The sequence below is a fragment of the Kogia breviceps genome, chromosome 2 (genome assembly GCF_026419965.1).
Source record: "Kogia breviceps isolate mKogBre1 chromosome 2, mKogBre1 haplotype 1, whole genome shotgun sequence".
Lineage (NCBI taxonomy): Eukaryota > Metazoa > Chordata > Mammalia > Artiodactyla > Physeteridae > Kogia > Kogia breviceps.
Genome location: NC_081311.1, coordinates 186,860,205 through 186,885,452, shown reverse-complemented (window position 1 = coordinate 186,885,452; position 25,248 = coordinate 186,860,205). Strand labels below are relative to the sequence as shown.

Below are 25,248 nucleotides of genomic sequence, written 5' to 3'. Positions count from 1 at the left end.
ATATGATTTGCTTAGAAGGAGGTGATCTCAAACCTTTTCTCCTATCTCCTGCTGGGCTTCAGGTTTCTACCAACAGCAAACAGATATCACAAAAATGATTTGAGCAAGAAGCTATTTAGGGGAAGGCACTGTTAATATCATATCGAAGCTGAAACTAAGTTGATTGTTTAATAAGAAAAAAAAGATAAAACAAGATCAAATAAATACTGTAGAGCTCAAGGTAACATAAATAATGAATAAGGAATAAATCCTACATAAACTACCTTGTCAACAATATCTTTTCCACTAGCATTTACTTTCTGTAGATGCTTTTTTAGCAGGCAATATTGATTAATCGTCAATTCTTACCGGGACAGCTGCCATCAGTGTGGGTTTCAATATGGATGTATCTCCTTTGCTTCCTTTTTTTATTTTTGAAGACTACAGAGAGAAAAAGTTATCTATATAAAGTGATCCTTATTTTTAAAAATTCAATGAAACTCTTAAGAAACACATTACAAATTCATCATTTTAATTCACTTATATTCTAAATAGCACTTAAAAGGCAAGTTCCTTTAGGATGATTAACTGTCAGCCTTACAATATACTGTCACACTGAATGAAAATTGTGTTAAAGATAATTATGATTTTTTAGTATCTCAAATCACAGAATTTAATTTACCTGATCTGCTAAAGTCTGTGGTGAAGAGTAGCCAATGCAGCATCCATGAGAAAGACAAACAAGCTCAGCACTTAATTCTAAAACATGGGCCAAAGGCAGATATCCGACGTAAACATCTTTCTCCCTAAAAGAAAAGGGAGATACGGGAAACAACAGTCAGGTGCTGTAAAACGGGAGCGAGCTTTACCCTCAGGGCTCAATCTGGGCTCTTTGTGTGTGTACGCGTGTGCATGTGCGTGTGCGTGTGTGAGAAGAGAGAGAGACAGACAGACAGAGACAGACACTGAGGGTGTCAGGGAAAAGAACTATAATACAGCTCAACCTAAAGCTGAAGAGGCAGACACTGTAAGGAAGTGGCTCCTGTTTCCAGGTCCTCCTGGAAGGTACTCACTAACTGTGAGTGCTGCAAAAGCAAAGCGCCAGGACAGAAGAAATATGGGGCTGGAAAGGGGAAAAAGAAAATGAGGGTTCTTTTGAAGGACAGAAGAAATTCCCCCAAGGAGGAAATGGCCTTTAAAGCTAATTGGGCTATCAAACAGGAGAGTTCAAATAGGATCCACAACTGTCTGCCAGGAATCTCAGCATGAGATTCTTGTTCTGAGAGTTCAATTATACCTTATGTAATAAAATGTATATGTATACATATCCATATATTTCAAGAACTGCTCCCATTCCCAGAAGGAATTAGTTGCTCTTAGTTTTTTTCTGAAAGTTGTGCACACACAAGAAAAATTTCTCTCTCCATCCCCAAATTCAATTCCACAGTAACGCGTGTGTGTATAATTTCTGTGCATCCCACCACTGCACGAGATCAGTCATCACAATATTGATTTCATCTCTGAGAATGCAAGCTTTACCACCCCTAAAATTTGCTCCCATCTGGTTTCCTCCATTGGTCTCTTTCCCATCCCAGTATACCCACTCTCCCCCAATACTACTGGAATGTGTCTTAAAAAGAAAAATCAGAGACTGAACACAGAAGCTCAATAAGCATTTATCGGATATATTATTTGTTCACTTGAAGTATAATATTTAGGTATAAAAATGACTATGAAGGTAACAACACCAACTGATTAAAATAATTCAAGACATTTAAGTCAGTTAAAGTTTGCACTTTTAAAGTAACAAGTAAATATTAACAATGATGTCTATCAACTATACTTTAAAACCCCCAACTCTAACTATTTTGTAATTTTAATGTCCTTTTCTTGAAGAAATACCTACTGTAAACAGACTCTGAAGGACTCATTTAACCGTAGACTAATAAATGACACAAACATTAATGTAACAGGAGACATAAATACTGGACTACCCCAAATTTATTTACTATGACATACCCCAGTTCTGGAATCCTTTCTGCCATCCCAGTTATACCAGCAATAAGGTTACTATGGGAGATCATGACCCCCTTTGGAAGTCCTGTGGATCCACTTGTGTACATGATTACTGCAATATCTGAGGGCACTGGTTTGCTATGAGGTTTGTTTTCTGTATTGGAGAAGAAAAACACACATACTTCTGAGAAATTTAGCTGTATCAATACTTTTTCATAATCATCTATTTGTCTAACTGAGTTAACAACTATTAATTGGGTTCATACAAGCTCAACAAAACAGATCAAGTCCCTGCACATAAGAGACGTAAGCTATTGGGACAGACATAAACAAATCTATAATGTTATAAGAGCTATGAAGAAAAATAAAGCAGGGCAAAGTGAGATGTTAGGAAAAGTGGCAGGAAATGAAGGTGAAGTAGCCGCCAGCACCACATCATGCTGTCTCAGAGGCCATGCAAAGGACTTTGGATTTCACTCTGGGTGGAATGTTACTTTGAACAGAGGCTTGTCATCACCTGTGACAAGGATCACTTTAGCTACTGTGTGGCTACCTAACTTAAAAAGGAAAGAAAGGAGGTACAGGGAGACAAAAGGCTATTCCAGCAACTCAACTAAGAAATAAGGGTGGTTAGACTAGGGTACCTAGACATTTGCTACAAAACGTTCTCTGCTTCAGAGCGGTGAAGTTAACATGGCTATACTCGGAATCCTGGATTAAAAGACAATGTCCCTCATTTGCACAAGCCTAAGAACGGCAGCCAACATCCTACAGAGGTGACCACAGTAAGAAAGACTAAGAGAAGTAGGTCATGGATAGCACTGGTGATCTGCCTGAATTAATCTTGGAAGTACCCTAAACGTGGTCTTCTTAAATAAATGAGGAAAACGTTTTAAACATGTTCCCAAGTGAACTCTTTCTCTCCTACCTGTCAAGATATATTTCTTGACAATTGTTATTATTCAAGTTCTTGCTTCCTAGTCCGCCATTCACTCCTTCATCCCATGGCACCATTCTCCTCTGCCACCAGCACTTAGAAGCTGCTCTCTCTGAAGTGACACTGGCTCAGAAGTCCAACGGTGCTTTTGCAACCCCTGCATCATCGGACTCCTCCAGTGCACCTGGTCCTGCCTCACTGAGGGGCTCCTTTCACTCGGCTCCCACAAACCACACACTGTGTGTCTTCTTCCTTCTTCTCTGACCAATTCTTGGTGGCCTTTGGAGGTACCATTCTCTGTGGGTGACCTCACCTACTCCCACAGCTTTAGTTAAAATCTGTTTCTAGCTTCTAAATCTTTTAACTCCAAATTAAACTCCAGCGTACTAGACTTGTATAGGCCACTCCCCACTACAAAGCTACATCTGAATGTCCCACCAGCACATAAATTCAACATGTCCAAAATTAACCTCAGCATAAACCCCATTCCCAAGCTGAGTGAATGTTTACATCTAATTCATCACTATGTTTCCAACTATAAAGAAGTACAGTCCCACCATCCTAACAGCTTTTGTGATATCCTTAAACATCAATATATTTTCTAACATCTTCTGACACTTATTTGAGAGTAGGAATTTCTAGTTACCATGCCTAGGTGTGCTAGCTGGAGGATAGAAAGATGTCCCCTCTGGAAACAACACAGTTGGAGCAGAAAGTAAAAGGAGGGATGCAGGTTTAGACACTTTACATATCTGTTAATACTTACAGATAATTCACATAGGGCAAGTTTAATGGCATTATTTGTTTAGACAAATAATGGCATTATTTGTTATTTGGTTTAAAGACTAACTTTAAACCAAAGAGAAAAAGGGAAACGGGAAAACTGTATAATGTAAAAAGTATTTTAAATTAACTTCAAAGAAATACTACTTTTAGAACATTTTAATAAATTAATGTTCATGTTTTTCCTTAAGCTTTTTTTTTAAAGGGTAGATGACAGTATACCTAGGGTGACCTTTCTTCCCAAAGTGATGGCCTAGGAAACTAGTTTGTCACTTGATCTAACTTTAGAATCAAATATCTGGAGCACTTGTGGAGAACACAGTCACTGCAGAACATACATGAGGAACTGGGAAACCGCCACGTACCCACGCTGGCCTTGGCTCCCAGAGCCTGCACTGCTGCCATGGTGTGCACGATGACACCCTTGGGAAACTCAGACCAGGTCGGTGGCTTACCGTCCACAGTGATGATGTGACGCAGACATGGGACTAGAGAAACTATATCCTGGAAAAACACAAGCATTTGTTGTAATTCTTCATTACTCTTCATTAGACAGCTTGGCAAATAGTCCAGGACACAAGAAAAGCAGTTGACCATATTCAGCAAATTCTTAATTTCTTGCCTCAAAAAAGCAAGGGTGGGGTGTAGTGGTATGAATACCCCTTTTTTCAGATGGAGAACTACTGGTCTGAAATATAAGTTACTGTTTTATTACATTAGATTTACTGTGTGTACCCTTGTTCTCTGGTAAAATCTTAATCAATAAAGTCAGTTCCTTACAAAAATGGGCATGTAAACACACACTGCCTGAACTACAGGGTAGCCAAACATTCCTCATGCTTTTAAGAGTCAAATAAAGATACAGGGGGAGAGGAAGGGAATTCTCTTATAAACTTGTGTTTAAAAAAAAAAATCAGATATTATGGTTTTCACAGAGTTGACTAGAGACGAAAGAAACCCTTCTCCTGTAGTTTTGTTAAGCCTTTTTCTTCCCTTTAAAAAATTCTGAAACTTGTAATGACTCAAATGCTTCAGAACCAAGTGAATTACTAGTTTTAAAATAACCCTTAAAAATTACACATTTATTGAAAATAGACTAGAAAATAGATGAGCACAATAAAGTTGTAATCCCTTCACCTTTGACATGGACATATTGACAATTAATTTGTAGCTCTCTGCGCTGCTTATACACAAATATATATGAAATCCACTTTTTCTTTTCTAAAGGAGAAGAATAAAGTGTGATAGCCCCACAAAGTTTACAGAGATATGAAGGATTTTAAAGATCGTAAAAGAGTTAAGTACCAATAATGAGCTCATACACTGAAACTTCTCAAGTATGGGACAGTTATTAGAAAACTAGTTCTCACCTTCAACTTTGTTTGTAAGAGTTCTTTACTGGTAATGATGTTGGTCACCTCTGTTTCATTTAATCCATGAACAATCGCTGGACCCCCTAGGGTAGCATACAACGTAACAACTACAGGGAAAAGAAGGGCAAGTCAAACATTTGGACATTTCATGGAAATACTAAAAGGAATTAAATAAAGCCTCTGATCGTGGATGGAGCATACTAAACCCTAAATTGTTAGAACCACAGTTTGTGATCTAATCGTGCTGTTTTTCTAAATTATTTTAATATATTAACTAACATTATGCCTACTCACCCTTCTGTAACTTCCCCCCAAAACTGCAATATTTTAAAATTTAAAAAATTTTTATTTTATTTTGTTTTACCTACAGATGCTATTCTGAGACTGTCATGTTGAAAGGAATTACATTTGATTTCTAAAATGTCAGTCTTAGTTGTTAACTACTCGATACTAAAATATGGAAAATATACCAATAAGATAACACACTGAATGTCATATTTAAGATATTACTTGTTAGAATATAGCATGGACAAATGGTAAACTGCTTATGCTAAAGTAGAAAAATCTAAAGAAAGACATTCTTAGAAATGTCGAAATTAAATCATAATGATGAGGAGGAAGAGAATTTTTATTTGCTTTCTCCCTAACTCAAAAAAGTTAGACTTAAAGTCACTGTAAGAGATAATTAAAGCTTCTTAAAAGAAACATACTATAAATCCAAACCTGTGACAGCAAAAAGGTATGCCAGCTTAAAAAAAAACAAAAAACAAAAAAAAACAGCAGAGGCATTTACACCAAGAAATCTGATAAAAGTATCTTTTCTGTTTCATCTGAAGGATAAGCAATGTCCATATTTTGCATCATATTTGGCACCAAGACCTCTGAACTAAGCCTCCAGGACTACCTCACAGACTGAAGCATCACAACTTCCACAGGTTGTGTTACAGTTACAACATAAAAACTATCATTTAACGGAGCAGCTAGGTTTGAGTATTGGAAGTGTTTTAGAGGCCAGCTGTTACTGCCAGAAGTGGCATAACAAGATGACACTAACTTCAAAAGAAAATTCTTAGAGGGGGTAGCAGAGCAATGACCCACAGGTATAGATCTAGCTCCCCAGACCCAGAAAGTCCCCTCTGAACAGGTTCAAGTCCCCTTACTACATTGTGTAATTTGTTCCACGATTGGTTCCTTTTCCAAAATAGATCAATAATTCCAAGTGGTAACAAAGAGTTATCCACTGATTGGATACAAGGTAAAAATTAACATCAGAATTTTAATCTCTTGGGAGTAAATATTTATAATAAAAAGTGAGTATCATCTCTCCCACAACAACATTAGGTCCACGCTTTGAGAAGATAAGAAAGTCCACGTACGCTGAAAATTATACATGAAGCAGGCCTGTGCAGCGATCATCCATTCAGCCCTGGTTTCACAGAAGATGGCAATGTTGGTCTTTGGTTTCTGACCCAATATCTGTAAGCCATTTCCGAAATTAAAAGCTCTAACGAAGACATCTTCAAAGGATAGCCAATTATAGTTCCCAAGAATAACCTGATAAAACAGAAAGCATACAAAGTTTTCAAATTAACCAAGATATTAATTTCTAGAAAGAAGCCAGGATGTGTTCCAAATTTTGACAAACCAGAAAGTTGTGTTTGTATACAAACTATTCTGTTCTAACGAAAAGCTGGAAAGTGAGTTTCAAGTGAAAAGTCTATTTTGAAAATTAGCTATTTTGTGATATCTTCTATGACAACTCAAATCTTTTGCTAAATCTTTAACTGTAATTTGGGGGTGGGGGGTTGTTTTTCTTTTAAAAAAATTATTCAAGGTTTGACAGGATCTTAAATGTCAACTTTCTGTCCAAAGGCACATATATTAGTAATTCATTTATAGACTTCATTTACTTAAACAATGCAGATTTTAGTTTATAATTTAGCCTAGTGTCAAGTACTACTGATACCAACATTTTACTTCCCCTCTACTTATGAATTCCTGGATTTCAATATCAGACAGTATAACGTGATTCACACACAGAAACTGGCAGACCCAAGCTAACAGAAATGCTTATGGCCACTCAGTTGGAACTGCCGTAACTAACTCTGGATAAGCAAAGTAAACAAGTCTCTATACGACCAGGTGGGGAGTTGTTATACTATTTTCCAGAGTCCCTCTGTTGAATGCCCACTGGCGTGGCAGAGCTTTCGACTTTTATTTGTGCAGGTGACATCAAGGCTCACATTAGTAACAACCCCCTCTTAACTACCTTCAGGAATTTTCTCCAACTTAGATCAGACCGTAAATCCCCAATTATACACAGATTAGACAGAAAGCTGTTCTTGCTGCAAAAATATATAGACAGTTCCCAAACATGGCTGCGTCACTAACATACGTCTCTCATACCTTAAAACCATCTAACCATATTCATTTTCAAAAATGCTTATGATATTTAAGAGATTTCTAGAAACAGAGGTTGGATGAAGACACAAATGGAAAAAGTTAAATACTGCCCTCTAGTGCCCTATTCCAAACTGGACTTGAGAAGTAAATTTTCATATTGTTGGATAAAGCAGCTGAAATTAAAATGCTCATTTAACTTTAGTGGGTCTCAAACCCTCACCCTGCTCTGCACCTCCATGAAATGCTCAGCACGCAGAGTTCCAATGGCTTCAAAAGGAGTTCTGCGGCGCTGAGAAGGCAGATGAGAATTTGCCCGAAACGTGTAGGAACTGGATTTACCATTATTAAGAATTTCACACTCCAAAGATAGGCATGAGCTACCTCCTAGATTCTAGAATCTAAATGAGTTTTGTAAATTTCAGAGACGATATGTGTTCTGAAAAAGCATTAGCTATAAAACCCAAATATGTAAACCCCAATAAATGATGGTGCAAAGAAATTAAGCCATGAGTTTAATTCAAGTGTAACCAAAATCTGAATTTAATTCTTTAAACCACTGAATTTTCCAGGACTGATCTTTCCCATAAAGATTACATTTAAGTGACTCTACCTACCCCATAATTTTATCTGACTTGTGCTAGAAAAGGTTTCAAATCCTAACTTTGTCCCTACCCTATGGTTAGCCCAACCTGAGATTAAACTCATGTATCTATTCCCTGCTTATACTGTAGAACACTGCTGAAGAACACCAACCAGGTGTTTTAAATCCAGGATCACAGATCTTACCACCCAGCAATCCTATTATGCTTCCCTGGTACATTCATTTTCTCACCCTCTGAAATGGCTATCTGAAACCTTCTCTCTACTCAAATATCCTCTACCCTTTCTCTCCCTTCTCCACTTCCATGTGACAATACTACCTCACACTCCACTGAGAAATCAGAAATTAAACAGAAACTCCCTTACCTTCCTACCACCAAGTTTAATAACCTACATACACCTGTACCCATACCCTTTGCAGTCTCTCACGGTATCCCAGTGGCTGAAGTGTCCCTGACACAAGCTCGACTCACGAGGACTTTGATTTGAAGAGCTTCCCAAGTTTCCATCTCTAGTCCTGACCACCCGTACTTGGATATCCAACCTACTTTTTCACTTGATTATGCAACTAAGATGTCTAACAGATATTCCCCCGAAGCAACCACTTCCCTCCACCTGCACCCTGTCCTCCTAATCCATCTCTCCCCTGAACTAATGAATGCTGACTGGCCAACTGCCATTCTTATTCCTTTAGCCCCTTCTCCCTCCAATAGTGAGTTTTTGAAAAACATGCATCAGCTTACTCCTCTGCAAGTGTTTTCCCTTTCCAGCAGGAATGGAATTGGAAACCCTTACCCTGGCCTACAAAGCCTTAAGGGTCCTCGACCTTGCCAGTGTCTCTGTGCCCATCTCAAAACCTCTGTCCTGACTCATTTCCTATGAATACAACTTTGTCTTTTCTGTCCTTCAAATAGGCAGCGCAGGACCCCAGACGAGGCAAAACAGGTGCTCAGGGCACGAAATTTAAGGAGGCACTCAGTCTCAGGGTCTGAATGCCGTCATGAACTTTGCTCCCTAAGTGCCTCCCCCAGCTGGGCTTATTCCTGTTTTAGAGCCACTGCACAATCCTGCCCCACTGCAAAGAAGGCTCGTTACCCGTATCTTCACAAAGCTGGCCCCTCCGTGTCCTTCAGGCCTCCACTTAGCCGTCACTTACTCAGAGAGACTATCACTGTTCTCCAATCAGCTTTCTTTCTTCAGGATAGTTAATAAATCTGTTACCTTATTATTTATTGTCTCTCTTCCTCCCATACAAATACAAGATCCAGAAAAGAGTAATCTGTGTGTCTTGTTCATTATCGTCTCCTAGTGCCTAGGACAGTACTAGCATATAGTAGGCACTCAGCGATTATTCACTAAATGTAATGGAACGGACCGGTGTAACGAAACAACTTCAATTCACTCTGGGCCTCTGAGTCTTCAACCTCTCCTCCAGCAGCCTCATTTGTTTAAAAGATGGCTTTTTTTTTTTAAAAGGTCCATATCCACCTGATCATTTAACTCCCCTGGCTTCTTTTGTTCTCATCACCATTCAATCGCATACATCCTTTGCCACCACCTCTTAAATATTCTTACCTGTGACCCATGAGACATAAGTATGTTTGACTGTCTTAAGAGTCAGGAAAACGCATGCCTAGTGTGGCTACGTGAACGACCACTGGGGAGTCTGAGCGGTTTCCTCATTTGTAAATCTAGTTGGGGGCTAAATGAACCCTACAGTCACCTTCCTCTCTCACATTTAATTGCCTGTATTGTCACTGTGACAGGTGTGACATACACATATGTAAATATCAATGTTGTCACTCAGACTATCACTGCCTGGGACCCAGGAACTTAATAATTTACCTTTGTTCAGGAACCTATGAAATTATATACCTTGATGATGCTGATGAGGAAGGCCTCTTAAGTCAAAAGAAAACTATAAAAATAAAATGGAGATAAGATACAGAACATTCTATAAAACAAAATCACACAATACTTAACCAGTCAGGGCGCTGAAGAATGAGATATTCTATAAAGGTTAAGTCTTCAGGTAGCTGAGTTTAACCTCTATCAGCATTAAAACTTTTACTTTAACCATTCAGAACAGAGATATCTCAAAAGTACATACCTTCCTACCGTCCGACAAAGTACATCTGGCTTCATTTAACCTTTCCCTCTGCAAATGAAGATCTTCACAAACAAATTATTGTAAGGGAGCCAGAGAGAGTAAAAATATTCAAGAGATCTGGACAGTTGGTAATAACCATGATGAGGACAAGGGCAGCTAACCTTTACTAGTGTTTACTACGTGCTAGGTATGCTGTAAGTAACTCTCACAATAACTCTAAGATAATTACTATTATTATCCCTATTTTACAGATGAGAATACTGAGGCGTAGACAGAATAAACATAACTTGCTCAAATCCCACAGCTATTAAGTGACAGACTAGGATATGAACCCAGGCAGATTCTTTCCAGAATCTAAGTACTAAATCACAACACTCCAACTGCACTATAGAAAGGAGTTGAGATGTTGCTGGGCAAGTGAGTAAGGCGGCCTGATTAACAGCTGTAAAATATCATTTCAACTGCTGTGTTTGAATGGATTATAGTAGAGGCAATAGTGAAAGCAGAAGACCTGATTTTTTTTTTTTTTTTTTTTAAAGCGAGAGGGTTGGAGGGAACTTTAGGGGGAAATTTTTAAAAATCAGACTCCTGGTTTTTGACTTGAGCCATCTGGTACACAGCGGTGCCTTTAACAAACAGGGGGATGACAGGGAGAGGAGCAAGTATGGAAAGGAAAACCAAGCATTCTGGCTGGGAAGAGTATTAATATAATAATCAACCACAAATTCTGGCCAAGAGATGGGTCATTATTTTTTATATAAATTATGTAAATATCCTAATAAGTCAAAAAATAAATGTCATACACATATGTAAATAGGATAAAAACATGACTCAAGAAAGAAATAACACAAAAGTAGGCAATGAGGAAGAGGAAAAGAAAGCTAAGTCAACTCCTAGGAACAGAAATGAGTATTTCTAGTATCTCTTTGCATCAATTTAGAAGGAATGTCAGTCATAGCGAAACTTCTCTTTCTAAAGCACTATGACTGCATAATCCCTTCTAGTTTCTTCTCTCTAAGGTGTGTAAAATATGTAAGAAAAAAATGTAAAGTATCTCCAGAAGTTAGATCACTAAGTGTTTGAGCTGGTCTTGTGTCTTCTGTTTCACTGCAAAGTTATTTTTATTCTTTGCAACTCTGCTCTATTTCAGGTACATGTATTTTCAAAACGTTCTGGAAACTGATCATTTCATTGTTAGTTCATTTCAAAAGACATCAGTACAAGCACTTGCTGGGGGGAAGGCTGGGACCAGGAGCTACTGACACACGTTGCACACGCTTCACTCTGCCACAGTTTTTTTTTTTTTTTTTTTTTTTTTTTTGCGGTATGTGGGCCTCTCACTGTTGTGGCCTCTCCCGTTGCGGAGCACAGGCTCCGGACACGCAGGCTCAGCGGCCATGGCTCACGGGCCCAGCCGCTCCGCGGCATGTGGGATCTTCCCGGACCAGGGCACGAACCCGTGTTTCCTGCATCGGCAGGCGGATTCTCAACCACTGCGCCACCAGGGAAGCCCGTCTGCCACAGTTTTATAAAACCATGTGAGACTTCAAATGACAGCACGATATAGCCCTGGAAAAGCTGGCCAAGCCTCAGGAACACAGCCTCCTCTGTTTCTTCGCCATTTGTTCTTCTGTTTGTGCCCCTCGGGAAACTTGTCTTGGTGAAGCTGACGGCCGCGCTATCCTGGGCATAATTACAGTGGAACCATCACATCTTCACTTACCTCCCCTTGGAAGCTCAAAACAGACTTTTAGGATAAGACGGAAACAAAGCTTCAGAGTCCATTCATTTGAAATAAAGCTTTGAGCATCTTCATGTCAACCATGCCAGATACACTCCAGGGTTAATCCCCAAAGCTCAGTCCCCCAAAACAGGGAGAAAACTTTTAGATATTGCTAATCACTGGCTTTATTTTCCAATATAAGATTATCTTCAAATATGGCAACTATTAAATGAAGATACACTCCATCAAGATTACGTTCGTGTTCCACTCTTAGTAAGCTCTCTGAGCAGAGGCCACGCTGCCTAAGCAACTCCACTTCTACATCTAAGGGGAGGTTGTGAAAGGTCCCCTTTTCACTATCCTTCCATAGCAGCAGCTGCTGCTGCAATACAATGGGTGATAAATAAGAAACCACAGTGGAGATACCCCCATCCAGTCTACAGAACACTGCTACAGTTGCAATGCAGACCAACAGAAACTGAAGTCTTAGCCAACGAGTGGTATAGCACACCTTCTCAAGTAAGGCTAACAGAAAATATTTGCTTTGTTTATGATACACAAAACCTACTTTCCCAATGAGTCTAATTTCAAACAAGAAAAAATGTTTTCTACATCAGAGTTTATATTAAAGACTTCTGAAAAAAGTTTGATGAATCACAAATGCGAAGTTAATGGCAAATGTCAATGGTAGGCACACCCTCTGACAGTGATGTAGTATAGACAGAAAAGGGTGCTAACTGAAAATGGTTTCTCTCACCTTCTAACTTTTCTACTAGAGTTCAAATATTTCTTTGTTGAATAAACAATGAATACAAAGGCACCACAGTCAAGACAGGGAGGAAAGAGCCACATTATTCATTCACATTCTCTCTCTCTCATTCACACACACACACACACACGCACACACACACACGCACACACACACCATGCATGCAAGGAGCATAAGAACTTTGCTTGTGTCGGGACTTCCCTGGTCGTGCAGTGGTTAAGACTCTGTGCTCCCAATGCAGGGGACCCAGGTTTGATCCCTGGTCAGTTCACATGCCACAACTAAGGAGCCAGTGAGCCAGAGCTACGGAGCCCATGTGCCGCAACTAAGACCCAGCACAACCTAATTAATTAATTTTTTAAAAAAAGAAGAACTTTGCTTGTGTCCACTGCATTATCTGGCCACATTTAAGGAACAACTATGATAGCTCTAGGATTTTATTTTGTCCTAATTATACTGACACCTGAATTACGAAAGCATTTCATATTCACCATATTTTTCTCCTTTTTATATATACTTGGGAACCAGTCTACTGATATGAGTACTGGATGACTGAAAGTGCTAGCTCCATAAAATACCACACACTATCCTGTAGTGTGTGCAGGATACTAGAGAAAAAAAATCAGCTTCCTGCTAAAACAGGATTTCTGTTATATATGCTTACATTAAAAATAAGAGAACCCAATCTTTGAATTCAAATAGCAGTAGGAATTGTCAAAGGACAAAAATGAATGTTTATTTTAGATACAAAAAGCACAGAAAAGAAGGCAGAGGAGTGGAAAACTTTAGCACTTAAAAATTGTAGTGTTTTCAGCACCTTTTATAACTACCAGATCTCGAAAGACAGAATCAAGGATGGTACACCATAAAAAGTAGCAACTAAACATGACAAAAATCAGATACCATTATGATAAAGTGTTTTGCAAATTATAACCTATAGGCTAGAGAAGAGTAATCAAACATGCTTAATTAACTACATGACTTCAATTTCTTGAAATGTGCTATTAACTAACCCCAGCTAGATCTTAATGTAGCAAAAAAAAAATCATTTAGGTGAGGCAAAACTAAGTCACCAGAAGAAACAGGGAAAATGCCTTAAAAGTAGAGTGACCACAGGATTTATCCAAATCACTCTGGCGACTGCAGGGGGCACTATTAATGCCAGAACAACAAGTGTAAGTCAGGATGGTTCCAGGCACAACAAGATAAAACATCCCTCCACTTGAAGGTTAGGAACACATACAGATTCTGTTGTCTAGAGTTAAAATAATGTTTTTAAATTTCTAGGCGTTACTGATATTAACTTGCATGCTATCTCCTTTACGTTTAGAAGATGATGACTGGAATTTGTGTGGTAAGTGGCAAAAGTAATGGACCATTAAGTTAAACAACATCGTTCTCACTCCCCTCCCCACATTCTACAGTAACAGGAGGAAATCTGAGCATTTCATTCCACAGCTGTGCTTATTTGGACTCTCCTCCAAGATCTGAGAGTTCCTTCATGATTAACAGAAAAAAGACAGCTGGAGTCAGATGTAGTTGGAAAAAGAGGGTAAGGGAAAAACAACTTTGCCTACACAGGTATTTATTAAACCTATAACCTAACCAAATTATCAACTAACTACAGATCATCTTACTGCCTCTAAAAAAACTTTATCTTCAATTTTCACCTATCAGAGCTTCAAAAACCGTTGCTAAGAAACTCACATACCCAAGTTCATAAACAGCATTTTCATGACATTTCTATACTTATTACCCCTCATGGGCTGCACTACTCCATGATATAAGTCTTTAGATTCATTCATCCATTTTGCCCAGTGAATTCCCAAGATGATAATAAAAGCTAGAACATTTACACTAGATACCACAAACTGTTCCACACACATACTTGTAGAACGTACACACACAAACACATACACTCTCTCTCTCTCTCACTCCCTTTCCCTATCTATTAATCCTCTCAACAACTCTGAGCTGGGGTTAGTTTAAGGAGTATGGAGCTAGACACCCTGGGCTCTGGTCCCAGCTTCACCACCTGCTAGCTGTAATGCCCTTGGGTCAGTTACCTAACCTATCCGGGCCTCAGTGCCATCACCTGTAAAGGAGGGATATCCCGATCACACTGACCCGTAGGGCTATTTTAAGTCTTACGTAAGTTGATATGTGTGAAGCTCTTAAAACAGCCTGGCTCATAAGAAATGCTAATGAATATCAGCAATGATCATTATCCTCCATGTTAAAGAAACTGAGGCAAATTTGTTATGTAGCTTTTTGGAAGTCACACACAGCTAGTAAGTGGCAAAGCCGAGATTCGAACCCATAGTCTGTATCTGGAGTCCAGGCTCTTATCCACTGTTACACTGCCTCCAAGGAGGTCTTATCCTCTGTTTCAAATCAATAATGGCAAGTTCTATATCTGTGAAAAGAAATTCTTAGAAAACCAAAGCACTTGCCACAAACCAAAATACCAAATCATTAAGTATCCAATGGAAGCGACATTATAATCAGAAAAAGCAGGTCACACCCCAAAACCCAGAGCAATCTCAAGTTCACAGGTGCTTCTGGAACTACCAGGGAATATAGTTCCAAACCCCAAACCGCCCTAGACATTCTATTCAAAGTCCTGGTAGCCATTCAGGCTCAGAAGTGCCCCACACCAGTGAGTGATCTGAAGGTCTTCGTGAAAATTCGGAATAAATCCATGCCAGGGGTACAGAAGGAGAAAAAAGCGCAGTCTAGTCCCCTTCTACCCCACTTCTCCTGCCACATGAGCAAATTCCAATAGAAGCAGGCCGTGCTTGTCCCCTGCCACCATTTCTAAGCGTACATTTCATTCAGAGCGAATTCAAAGGCAATAAAAAACCACATTACCTTTTTAAAAATTTTTCCATTTGGTTGCACTTCATCTTCCTCATTTAAAATTTCACGTGTTCCCAAGAGTCTTTTGTCCTTGAATTTGTTTTTTGCGTGCATAAAAACTTTATCTAGTGTATCACATCCAGGGTATAATACTGAGGCCAAACCATCCAAGCAGTTAACAGATCTGTATGCAGACTCAGGTTTTGAATTTACAGGCTTTGCTTTAATTTGGTTTGATTTTTGTTGTCTTGACTCAGACAAAAAATAATATGGAATGTATGTTAAAATAGTATAAAGTGATATTATAAAGTGTATGAAATATAAAAGAATGGGGTTGATGGTATGTTTTAGCTTCATAGTAGATGGCTTTGAAGACACGTGGTTATTCATAGTGCTCAAAAAGTAGAATTAACAGATTTCCATAAGAATCTAGAAGTTAAAGAAAGAAAGGTATTAGTCAAAAAATCAGTCGTAAGTAACTTTAAAGAAAAAGTCTTCATATCAGATAAGCACACTATTTTTTTTCCAGTAAGCAGCAGCTAGTATACTGGCCGCCCGCAATGTCCTGTCCACTCCTGATATTTATAGGATACACATTTATGCCATATCTATTAACAATGGGATTTCTACAGAAAAGTTTCCACATCATTCTGTAAACAGGTGGCTTTTCCAACCTAACCCCAACACAAATACTTCCCAGTGGTGAAGAGGAAGCAGGCCAGAAGACCTACAAGAGAATGGAGACCAACAATGCACCCATTTCCCGTTCTTCAGTGTCTCATTACATTAGAGATGGCAAGCACTTAGCACATATGCCACATTCTCCTCTCTCTCGACCCCTGCAGCCACTGCTGAATCATCACTGCTTTCTTTCCCAGGGAAGCCCCCTTCTCCCATTCTAGGCAGCAACAAGCAATTGGAGTTAGCAAACAATATGAAATTCACTTCCCACAGTGATTCTAGATAATTTTCAATTTAGGCAGGTTAAATTGAGAAGCAAGTAGACAACAGACTTTGGACATTTTATATGTTGCCTATATCAGATTTATTGAGAATCTACTCATGTGTAGATTGTGTTCTAAGTAGAGGGTGTGTGTGTCAGACAGTGTTCTAAGTACAGGGACTTTAACAGTGAAGGAAACAATCTAAGTCTCTCCTCCCATGGAACCTATATATTCCTTGGGAGAGGTAGACAAACATCACCAGATGATGAGAAACCCTAAGAGGGAAAAATGAACCCAGTAGGGAAATACTGGGTGACCAGGCAAGGCTAAAGAGGTGCTCTAGTATGTTGGTGGTCCACGAGAGCCTCCCTGGCCAGTGATATTTCAGCTGAGACTTAAAGGAAGAGGGAGAGTGGGGAAGAAGAACACAAGGCAGAGGACACAGCCTTTGTTCGGTAGGTAGGTGATCATATCATTTTTGAAGAAACAAAACTGAAGGTACTAACTGATTATTCCACGCAGCTCTAAATCCAGGATTATGATTTCTGGGATTCTTCATCTCCATGTTGTAGAAATTCTATTCTAGGAAAGTGTGGCTGAGAGATCTGAGGAATCCCTTCTATCACCCAGTCTCCACGCAGGGCAGAAGCTCTACTGCAGATGCAGCAAACGAAGACGACTGGGCACCGTGATTCGTAAGGTGGATGCAAGGAGAGAAGCTCCAGAGACCAGTGGCTACAGCCAAGCCCAGGACCCCACTCACAGAGCAGAGGACAAGCTGCTGCCCCTGCCCCTGCCCCTGGCTCTGGAGCAATGGCACAGAGGTTCTCCCCAGGCCAGAGAAGCAGGCTGTAAGAACACAGAACCACTCAGCAATCCCTTAGAGGAGGACCTTAGTTGGAACAGAGAACAGAGAAGTTCAAGCCTAATGGCACTATGGAAAACAATGGAGACTTCAGTGGTGAGCAACTCAGATGAGGCTGGTAGTTCCACAACAGGAACAAGCAAAAGAACAGATCCAGAGAAGTTCAATGGAATCACAGAAAGAGACAGCTAGGAAGAGTCCTCCTAGAGTCAGCGCAGCTCAAAGACGGGCCTCAAACACAACCCCTACGAAGACCATCTAATTTAACTGGATCACCCTGTGGGGCAACTTACAGCCCAGGGCACTGTGCAAAACAATAAAGCAATCGACTAGCTATCAGTGGAGCATATTCGCTGGGTGTGGTGCCAAGGGGCAGATCAGGGAGGCAGACCGTTAAAGGGAGCCCCACAAGAACCGTGCTGTCACCCCCTGAAGAAGGTACTTCAAAGTAACTGTGTGTGTTCCCAAGGCTGTGCCCTAGAAGGAGCCCCATCAGAGGATGCACACTGCAGAAAAAGTAAACTTCACCAAAACCGGTCAGCCAACTCAGCAAACAAGCAAGCAAACAACACAACAAGAAAAGTGTGGAAAAGAGGAAGGAGGAATTATTCAGAACTGCTACAGAAGTATCTAAAATGTCCAGTCTACAACAAAAAATTATGAGGCATGCAAACAAACAGGAAAGTATGACCCACACACAGGGAGAAAAGCAGGCAACAGAAATCCTCCTTGAGAGGACCCAAATGTCAGACTTAGCAGACAACGCATCAAAGCAGCGATTATAAATATGTTCAGAGAACTAAAGGAAACCATTCTTTAAAACTTAAAAGTCAAACTCTGCAACTTTACAAGAAAAGGGACACCTCCGAATTTGCTCACGCACAGCTGGTGAGAAGCCAGCCCTGGGCACTGTTCACCATTCCAAGCTCTTTTCTCCGACAACATATTGTGTAGTACCCTGAAGAATGAGTCCAAAGAATCTAGATTTCTGCCAGAAAGGGCATGGGGAGCCACTGAAGGTTTCTGTACAGAAAAGTGGCACAACGAAAACAATGTCCCTAATACTTTCAGGACATAAGAACTGCAAAGAATAGATGCACCTTGGGGCTTCCCTGGTGGCGCAGTGGTTGGGGGTCCGCCTGCCGATGCAGGGGACACGAGTTCGTGCCCTGGTCCGAGAGGATCCCACGTACCGTGGAGCGGCTGGGCCCGTGAGCCATGGCCGCTGGGCCTTCGCAATGGGAGCCTGTGCTCCGCAACGGGAGAGGCCACAACAGTAAGAGGCCCATGTACTGCAAAAAAAAATAATAATAATAATAATAATAATAATAAATAGATGTACCTTAATAACCCAGGAGAATGATGTTATCTCACTAAGTACTCTGAAATTTAATTCTTCATGTTTGTATTTTTAATTTAAAAGTAACTGTGATTTAAAAAACTATCTCTATCCACAGATGAAATGACTGTAATATAGAAAATCCAAGGGAACCCACTGAAAAACTAATGGAACAAAGAGTTCAGCAAAGGTTGCAGGATATAAGATTAATATACAAAAATAAATTTTATTTCTATAAACTAGCAATGAATAATGGGAAAATGAAGAAAACAATTATATTTATAACACTTTCAAAAATTCTTAGGATTAGATATAACAAGAAGTGCAAACTATGTACTATGAAAACCACAAAACATTGTTTAAAGATATTAAAGACCTAAATAGAAAACATCCTGTTTATGGATTTTAAAACTTAATATTGTTAAAATAGCAACATTCCCCAAACTGATGTACAGATTCAACATGATGCTTATCAAAATCTCTGCTGACTTTTATAGAGAATTTTGTAAGCTGATCCTAAAATTCACATGGAAATTCAAAGTAGCCAGAACAGGCAAAACTTTTGAAAAAGAACAAAGTTGAAGTGCTCACACATCTCAATTTCAAAGCTTAACACAAAGCAATACTAAGACAGTGTGGTACTAGAAAAAGTACATATATATAGATTAACAGAATAAAATTAAGAGTCCAGAAATAAACTTTTCTATTATGGACAACTGATTTTCAACAAGATGGCAAAAAAAACTCAATAGGGAAAGAACAGTCTTTTCAACAAATGGTGCTGGAACATCTGGACATCTACATATAAAACAACAAAGATGAATCCCTTTCTTATACCATACAAAAAATTAACTTAAAATGGACCACAGGCCTAAATATAATAAAACTATGAAACTAAAACTATGAAACTTTAATAAGTACTAATCACTGAGTATAAAGTGTTTCAAGAAGAGTACAGTAAAAGGTAGAGGCTAGTTCTGGCTTTTTCTGAGACATCCTCTTGAACCAAACAGCAATTTATTATGATCTTAAACGTCTGGGGATAGGGAGGGCAGAGGAATGGAGATTTTCAATAGATGATACCACACAGCTTGAACAAGCACCAAAATCAGCAGGTGTTCAGGAAATAATCAGCCACCCAGTAGAGCAGGGTATGGATGAGGAAATGAGAGATGAGGGCAGGGTATTAAAGGCCCCAAATTTTAAAGGTCAAATTGTTGTGGCCTGTGATGCTGAGGAAGAAACGTAGTTTGCATTCCAATGTACATAAACACACAGTATTAGATAATAACTTTATGCAGAGGATAACCTGAAGGCAGCAGAAACTGGAGGGAAGGAAATTACATAAGAGATAACAAGTAATCATTTACTCCTAGGTCACAAGCTATGGTGGGTGTGACAAGGAGCGAGCAGCTAGGATTCCTGGCTCCTAACTGCCCAGAGGGTGGCAAGGGTAGCAGCTGTTCCTCCAGCCTTTCCAACAACTGAAATCTTTCTGCTTAACATAGTGAGGGTGGTACTGTATCTGAATCGTGAACAGAATAAGTTGCAAATTAGAGTGAGGCAGTGAAAGGAGGGAAAACAACTGGGGTGCCTTCAACTGAGACAGAAGTACAAACAGTGAAGAGGTTGGTCAGTGGCTGGATGATTGGTGGAAAGGAGATGAATACAAGTCTTGAAAATAATGGGTTTAAGATGTCGGTGAGTCATCCAAATACACAAAATTGTGGAAGTTAAGAGGGGTCACAGTTGCCCAAAAAGAACACACAGGAAACCCCCAAGGTAAGTTCAAGGACAGAAAACTTTGGAGGGAAACTAATGCCAAGACTGAGAGGAGGAAAATCCCACGGAAAAGGCCAATAAAGTAGGAGAACTTGGAAAGGGCAGCGTCATGAAAGTCAAGGGAGGGGAGAGGCAAGGGAGGGGAGAGCCAATGGTGTCAAGCGTAGCCCTGATGTACCAGTCACATGCAATTAAGACATTTAACTTTTCTAAAATGTTTTAGATAAACTAGGTAAAGTAACAAAACTTTGGTCAATTGCATCTTATCTGCTCAATGGCTACAGAAAATGTAGACTAGTGTCAACTGAAAAAAACGCACATCCAGAAAGTTGAGTGTTTATGTTTTATTCCACAGACATACTGAGGACTTAAGCCCAGGAGACAGGCTCTCAGATAGCTCTGAAAGACTGTTCCAAAGAGGTAAGGAAGGAGCCAGGACATATAGGAGTTCTGCAAAAACAAACCAGGTAGTTGAATATCAAAAGATTTCTGCTAATTAAAGAAAAAAAATCAAGTTAATGAATTTAGTGCTTTTCTATGTATAGGAAGATGCAAGAGTCTGGGCTCACTGAAATCATTCCTTTGATATGCACCTTAACTGTGTAGGGCCAGTATTCTGTTTTTGTCTATCCTGAATGGGCTCATGGCTTGACGGCCACAACATCCTTTGTTTACTGATATGGCAGGCAACATTCTTCATCCACACTAGGAAACCAGTCACAGCTACTTTATTATGTTGCCACATCTTAGAATATGAGTATCACCTTTCAGAAAGTAAACTTGAACCATTAAATCTATTAATCTTTTCCTTCACAGCTTCTAGGTTTCCAATTTAGTTTAAGAAGGCCTCATCCAACCCCAGGGTTAAACTAATGGCATCCTTTATTTTTTTTCTAGTATTTGCAAAATCTTTATATTTTGATCTTTAATCAACATGGAATTTATTTTTCTCCATTGTGTAAGGGAAAAAGCTAACTTTTCCTTTCAGGTGAACTGTCTGAACCATTTATGAAATAAACCATCCTTTTCTCAATTAACCAGAATGTCATCTTCCATAATAAGTTATCACTCACACTTGGATTCGCTTCTGAACGCTGTTCTGTTTCTTGGATCCACCTGTCTACTGCTTTGCTAATACCACACTACACCAAAGATAGATCTACAACAATGCTTCTTCAACTGTGATCCATGGACCAATCAGATCAGAATTACCTTAGAGTATATTTTAAATAAAGATTCCTCAGACATACCTTTCCCTTCCTTTCCTTCCCAATACCTATAAGCTGAAAACTACCAGCAGACTCAGTTTTAAACAGCAACCATGTGATTTTAAGGTGCACTTATATTTGAGAACTACTGCTTTAAATAGCTGGTAAGACCCTCACTAGCCATAGTTTTCAAAATTTTCTCATCAATTCTTACAGATTAATTCCACATAAATTTTAAAAATTTAACACTTCTTTACAGTGAAACACAATTTAAAAAATCAGAGACTTCCCCGGTGGCGCAGTGGTTAAGAATCCGCCTGCCAATGCAGGGGACATGGGTTCGATCCCTAGTCTGGGAAGATCCCACAGGCCGAGGAGCAACTAAGCCCGTGCGCCACAACTACTGAGCCCACGTGCTGCAACTACTGAAGCCCAAGCGCCTAGAGCCCGTACTCTGCAACAAGAGAGGCAACCACAATGAAGCCCGTGCACCACAACAAAGAGCATCCCCTGCTCACAGCAACTAGAGCAAGCTCACGTGCAGCAACGAAGATAAAACGCCGCCAAAAAACAATAAAAATCAAAAAATCTAAAATCTAAAAGGAGCAAATATCATATATATCACTTATATGTGGAATCTAAAAAAATGATACAAATGAACTTATTTACTAAACGAAAATAGACTCACAGACATAGAAAACAAACTATGGTTACCAAAGGGGAAAGGGCAGGAGAGGATAAATTAGGAATTTGGGGTTAACAGATACATACTACTATCGATACGTATAAAACAGATAAACAACAAGGACCTACTGTATTGCACAAGGAACTATATTCAATATCTTGTAATAACCTATAATGGAAAAGAATCTGAAAAAGAATATATATGAATGAATCATTATGCTTTTCACCTGAAACACTGTAAATCAACTATACTTCAATTAAAAAAAGGAAAACAAGGGGCTTCCCTGGTGGCGCAGTGGTTGAGAATCCGCCTGCCGATGCAGGGGACACGGGTTCGTGCCCCGGTCCGGGAAGATCCCACATGCCGCGCAGCGGCTGGGCCCGTGAGCCATGGCCACTGAGCCTGTGCATCCGGAGCCTGTGCTCCACAAAGGGAGACGCCACAACAGTGAGAGGCCCGCGTACCACCACAAAAAAAAAAAGGAAAACGAGATTTAGAAAAAAATAAAATGCCATGACAAAATATAGAAAGAACTCCCATAAATTAAAAAAAAAAAAAAATTCAAGCAACAAAAAGGAAAACTGGGCAAAGAATATGTACAGAGAAGCCAAAAAAGAGGAAATGCAGATGGCTAATACATACAGACAATATATTCTCCTGAACTTGTAATCAAGATTAAAATGGGGCTTCCCTGGTGGCGCAGTGGTTGAGAGTCCGCCTGCCAATGCAGAGAACACGGGTTCGTGCCCCGGTCCAGGAAGATCCCACATGCCAAGGAGAGGCTGGGCTCGTGAGCCGTGGCCGCTGAGCCTGCGCCGCTGCGCCTGCGCGTCCGGAGCCTGTGCTCCGCAACGGGAGAGGCCACAACAGTGAGAGGCCCGCGTACCACCAAAAAAAAAGAAAGATTAAAATGAAGCCATACTAATTTGCATCCAATAGTTTCACAAATATGTAAAAGACTACCATATATCCGGAGTGCACTGAAGTATTCCAGCAGTACAGTATTAATATTTAAAACACACACACAAAAAACACACCCTTTGCAATCCCACATTCAAACTCTAGTCTACAGAAAAGCAAATGCTTATTAAACATATAAACAAAGATTCAATCATTCATTTGCCAAATAAATATTGAACACAGACTCCATACCCAGACCTCTTCCAGAGGATGAAGTCACAGTCCTGTACAAAACATGGGAAGCAAGCAGACCACGCACAAGTAACTAAATATCGAGAGGTAACAGGAGCTACCGAGACAAATAAAGCAGGTTAAAGGGAATGAATTTGGGGGAGGAGAGGACTGTTGCATTAGAAAGCAGTAAGAAAAGGCATCTCAGATGTTATGAGCGGATATGTGGGAGAAGAACACTCTAGCTGAACCCAGAGAGAGGGGGACAGTGAAAGGAGACAAGGTCGAAGAGGATACTGTGAGAAAGGGGCCGGATCCTGAAGGGCCTGTCACTGTGAGAACAGTACTGACGCGGGAGACCGCAGCTGCTGCAGGAGCTCTGCCAGGGATCAGATGGGGAGATGACACTGGCTTAGACCAGGAGGAGGACGAAGGCGGCAGTGAGAAATGAACTGACTCTATTTTGAAGGCACAGCCCTGTATACAGTGAGAGAGAAAGAGGGGTCAAAAGTGACTCTCAGGTTTTTGGCTTGAGACGTTTAAAAATACTGAGCTGTCATTTACTGAGATGGGAAAGGCTGCAGGAGGAGCAGATTTTGAAAAAGAACAGTTCCGTTTTGTGAAAGGTGAACTTTGGGAATTCTCAGCCTATTTGCGGTATTTCAGGCATGAGACTGGCTGAGATGGCCTCGGGAGTGAGAAGAGGTACAAACAGCAGATCCTGGGGCGTGTCAATGTTCAGAGGAATCGGGGACGAGGGGGACCAGCAAACAGACCGTGAGAGGAGGGGTTGGTGTTGACAGAGGAGAAGCAGGAGGGTGGAGTCAAGGAGGACTGATCCGCTTTACACATGTTGTCAACGAAGACAAATGTAAGCCAAGCCTCCAATGAGATGAGACTTCACGCCCATTAGGATGGCCACTACCAAAAAAGAAAAAAACAAAACAGAAAATAAAAAGCATTGGCTGGGAGATGGAGGTGGAGAAACTGCAACCCTTATTCACTGCTGGTGGGAATGTAAAATGGTACAGCTGCTACTGAAAACAGATTGGCAGTCCCTTAAAAAAATTAAACACAGAATTACCATATGATCCAACAATTCCACTTTTGGGTATATTTCCCAAAGAACTGAAAGCATGGACTCAAACAGATATCTGCACACCAAAGCTCATAGCAGCGTTATTCATAACAGCCAAAAGACAGAAACAACCCAAATATCCATGACACGTACATGTATAAACAAAACGTGGCAGCCACACAATGGAGTATTATTCAACCTTAAAAAACGAATGAAGTTCTGAGACATGCTACATGTATGAACCCTGAAAACATTACACTAAGTGAAATAAGGCAGACACAAAAAGACAAATATTTGATTCCACTTACATGAGATACCTAAAATAGGCAAATTCATAAGAGACAAAGTAGGTTGCCAGGGGCTGAGGGGGCAGGGGAATGGAAAATTATGTTTAATGGGTACAGAGTTTGGGACGATGGGAAAGTTCTGATGGTGATGGGTGCAGAACAATGTGAATATACTTAACGCCTACTATACATTCAAAGATGATTACAATGGTACATTTTGTTATGTATATTTTACTACACTTTTTTAAAAATAAAAAAAAATTTTTAAAAAGATGAGGACTGGGAATCAGACACTGGATTTAACAACAGGAAGGTCACTACTGACCTTGAAAAGATCTGTGGTTAAAGATCAAAGCTCAACTGGAGAGAGTTCGAGA

General features: G+C 40.0%; 1 protein-coding gene across 2 annotated transcripts in view; it reads right to left on the bottom strand.

Moving 5' to 3' along the window:
* The window catches only part of ACSL3 (acyl-CoA synthetase long chain family member 3), a 127,241-nt gene that overhangs the window by 60,556 nt on the left and 41,437 nt on the right, over positions 1 to 25,248 (bottom strand). For both annotated transcript variants that reach the window (XM_067026982.1, XM_059055238.2), the window contains exons 2-8: positions 15,565 to 15,981; positions 6,465 to 6,642; positions 5,086 to 5,195; positions 4,081 to 4,219; positions 1,999 to 2,149; positions 662 to 785; positions 349 to 420 (exon numbers count right to left, since the gene is read on the bottom strand). In XM_067026982.1, the coding sequence (XP_066883083.1) occupies positions 349 to 420; positions 662 to 785; positions 1,999 to 2,149; positions 4,081 to 4,219; positions 5,086 to 5,195; positions 6,465 to 6,642; positions 15,565 to 15,942 (1,152 nt within the window). In that variant the 5' untranslated portion in view covers positions 15,943 to 15,981. The remainder of the gene's footprint in view (positions 1 to 348; positions 421 to 661; positions 786 to 1,998; positions 2,150 to 4,080; positions 4,220 to 5,085; positions 5,196 to 6,464; positions 6,643 to 15,564; positions 15,982 to 25,248) is intronic.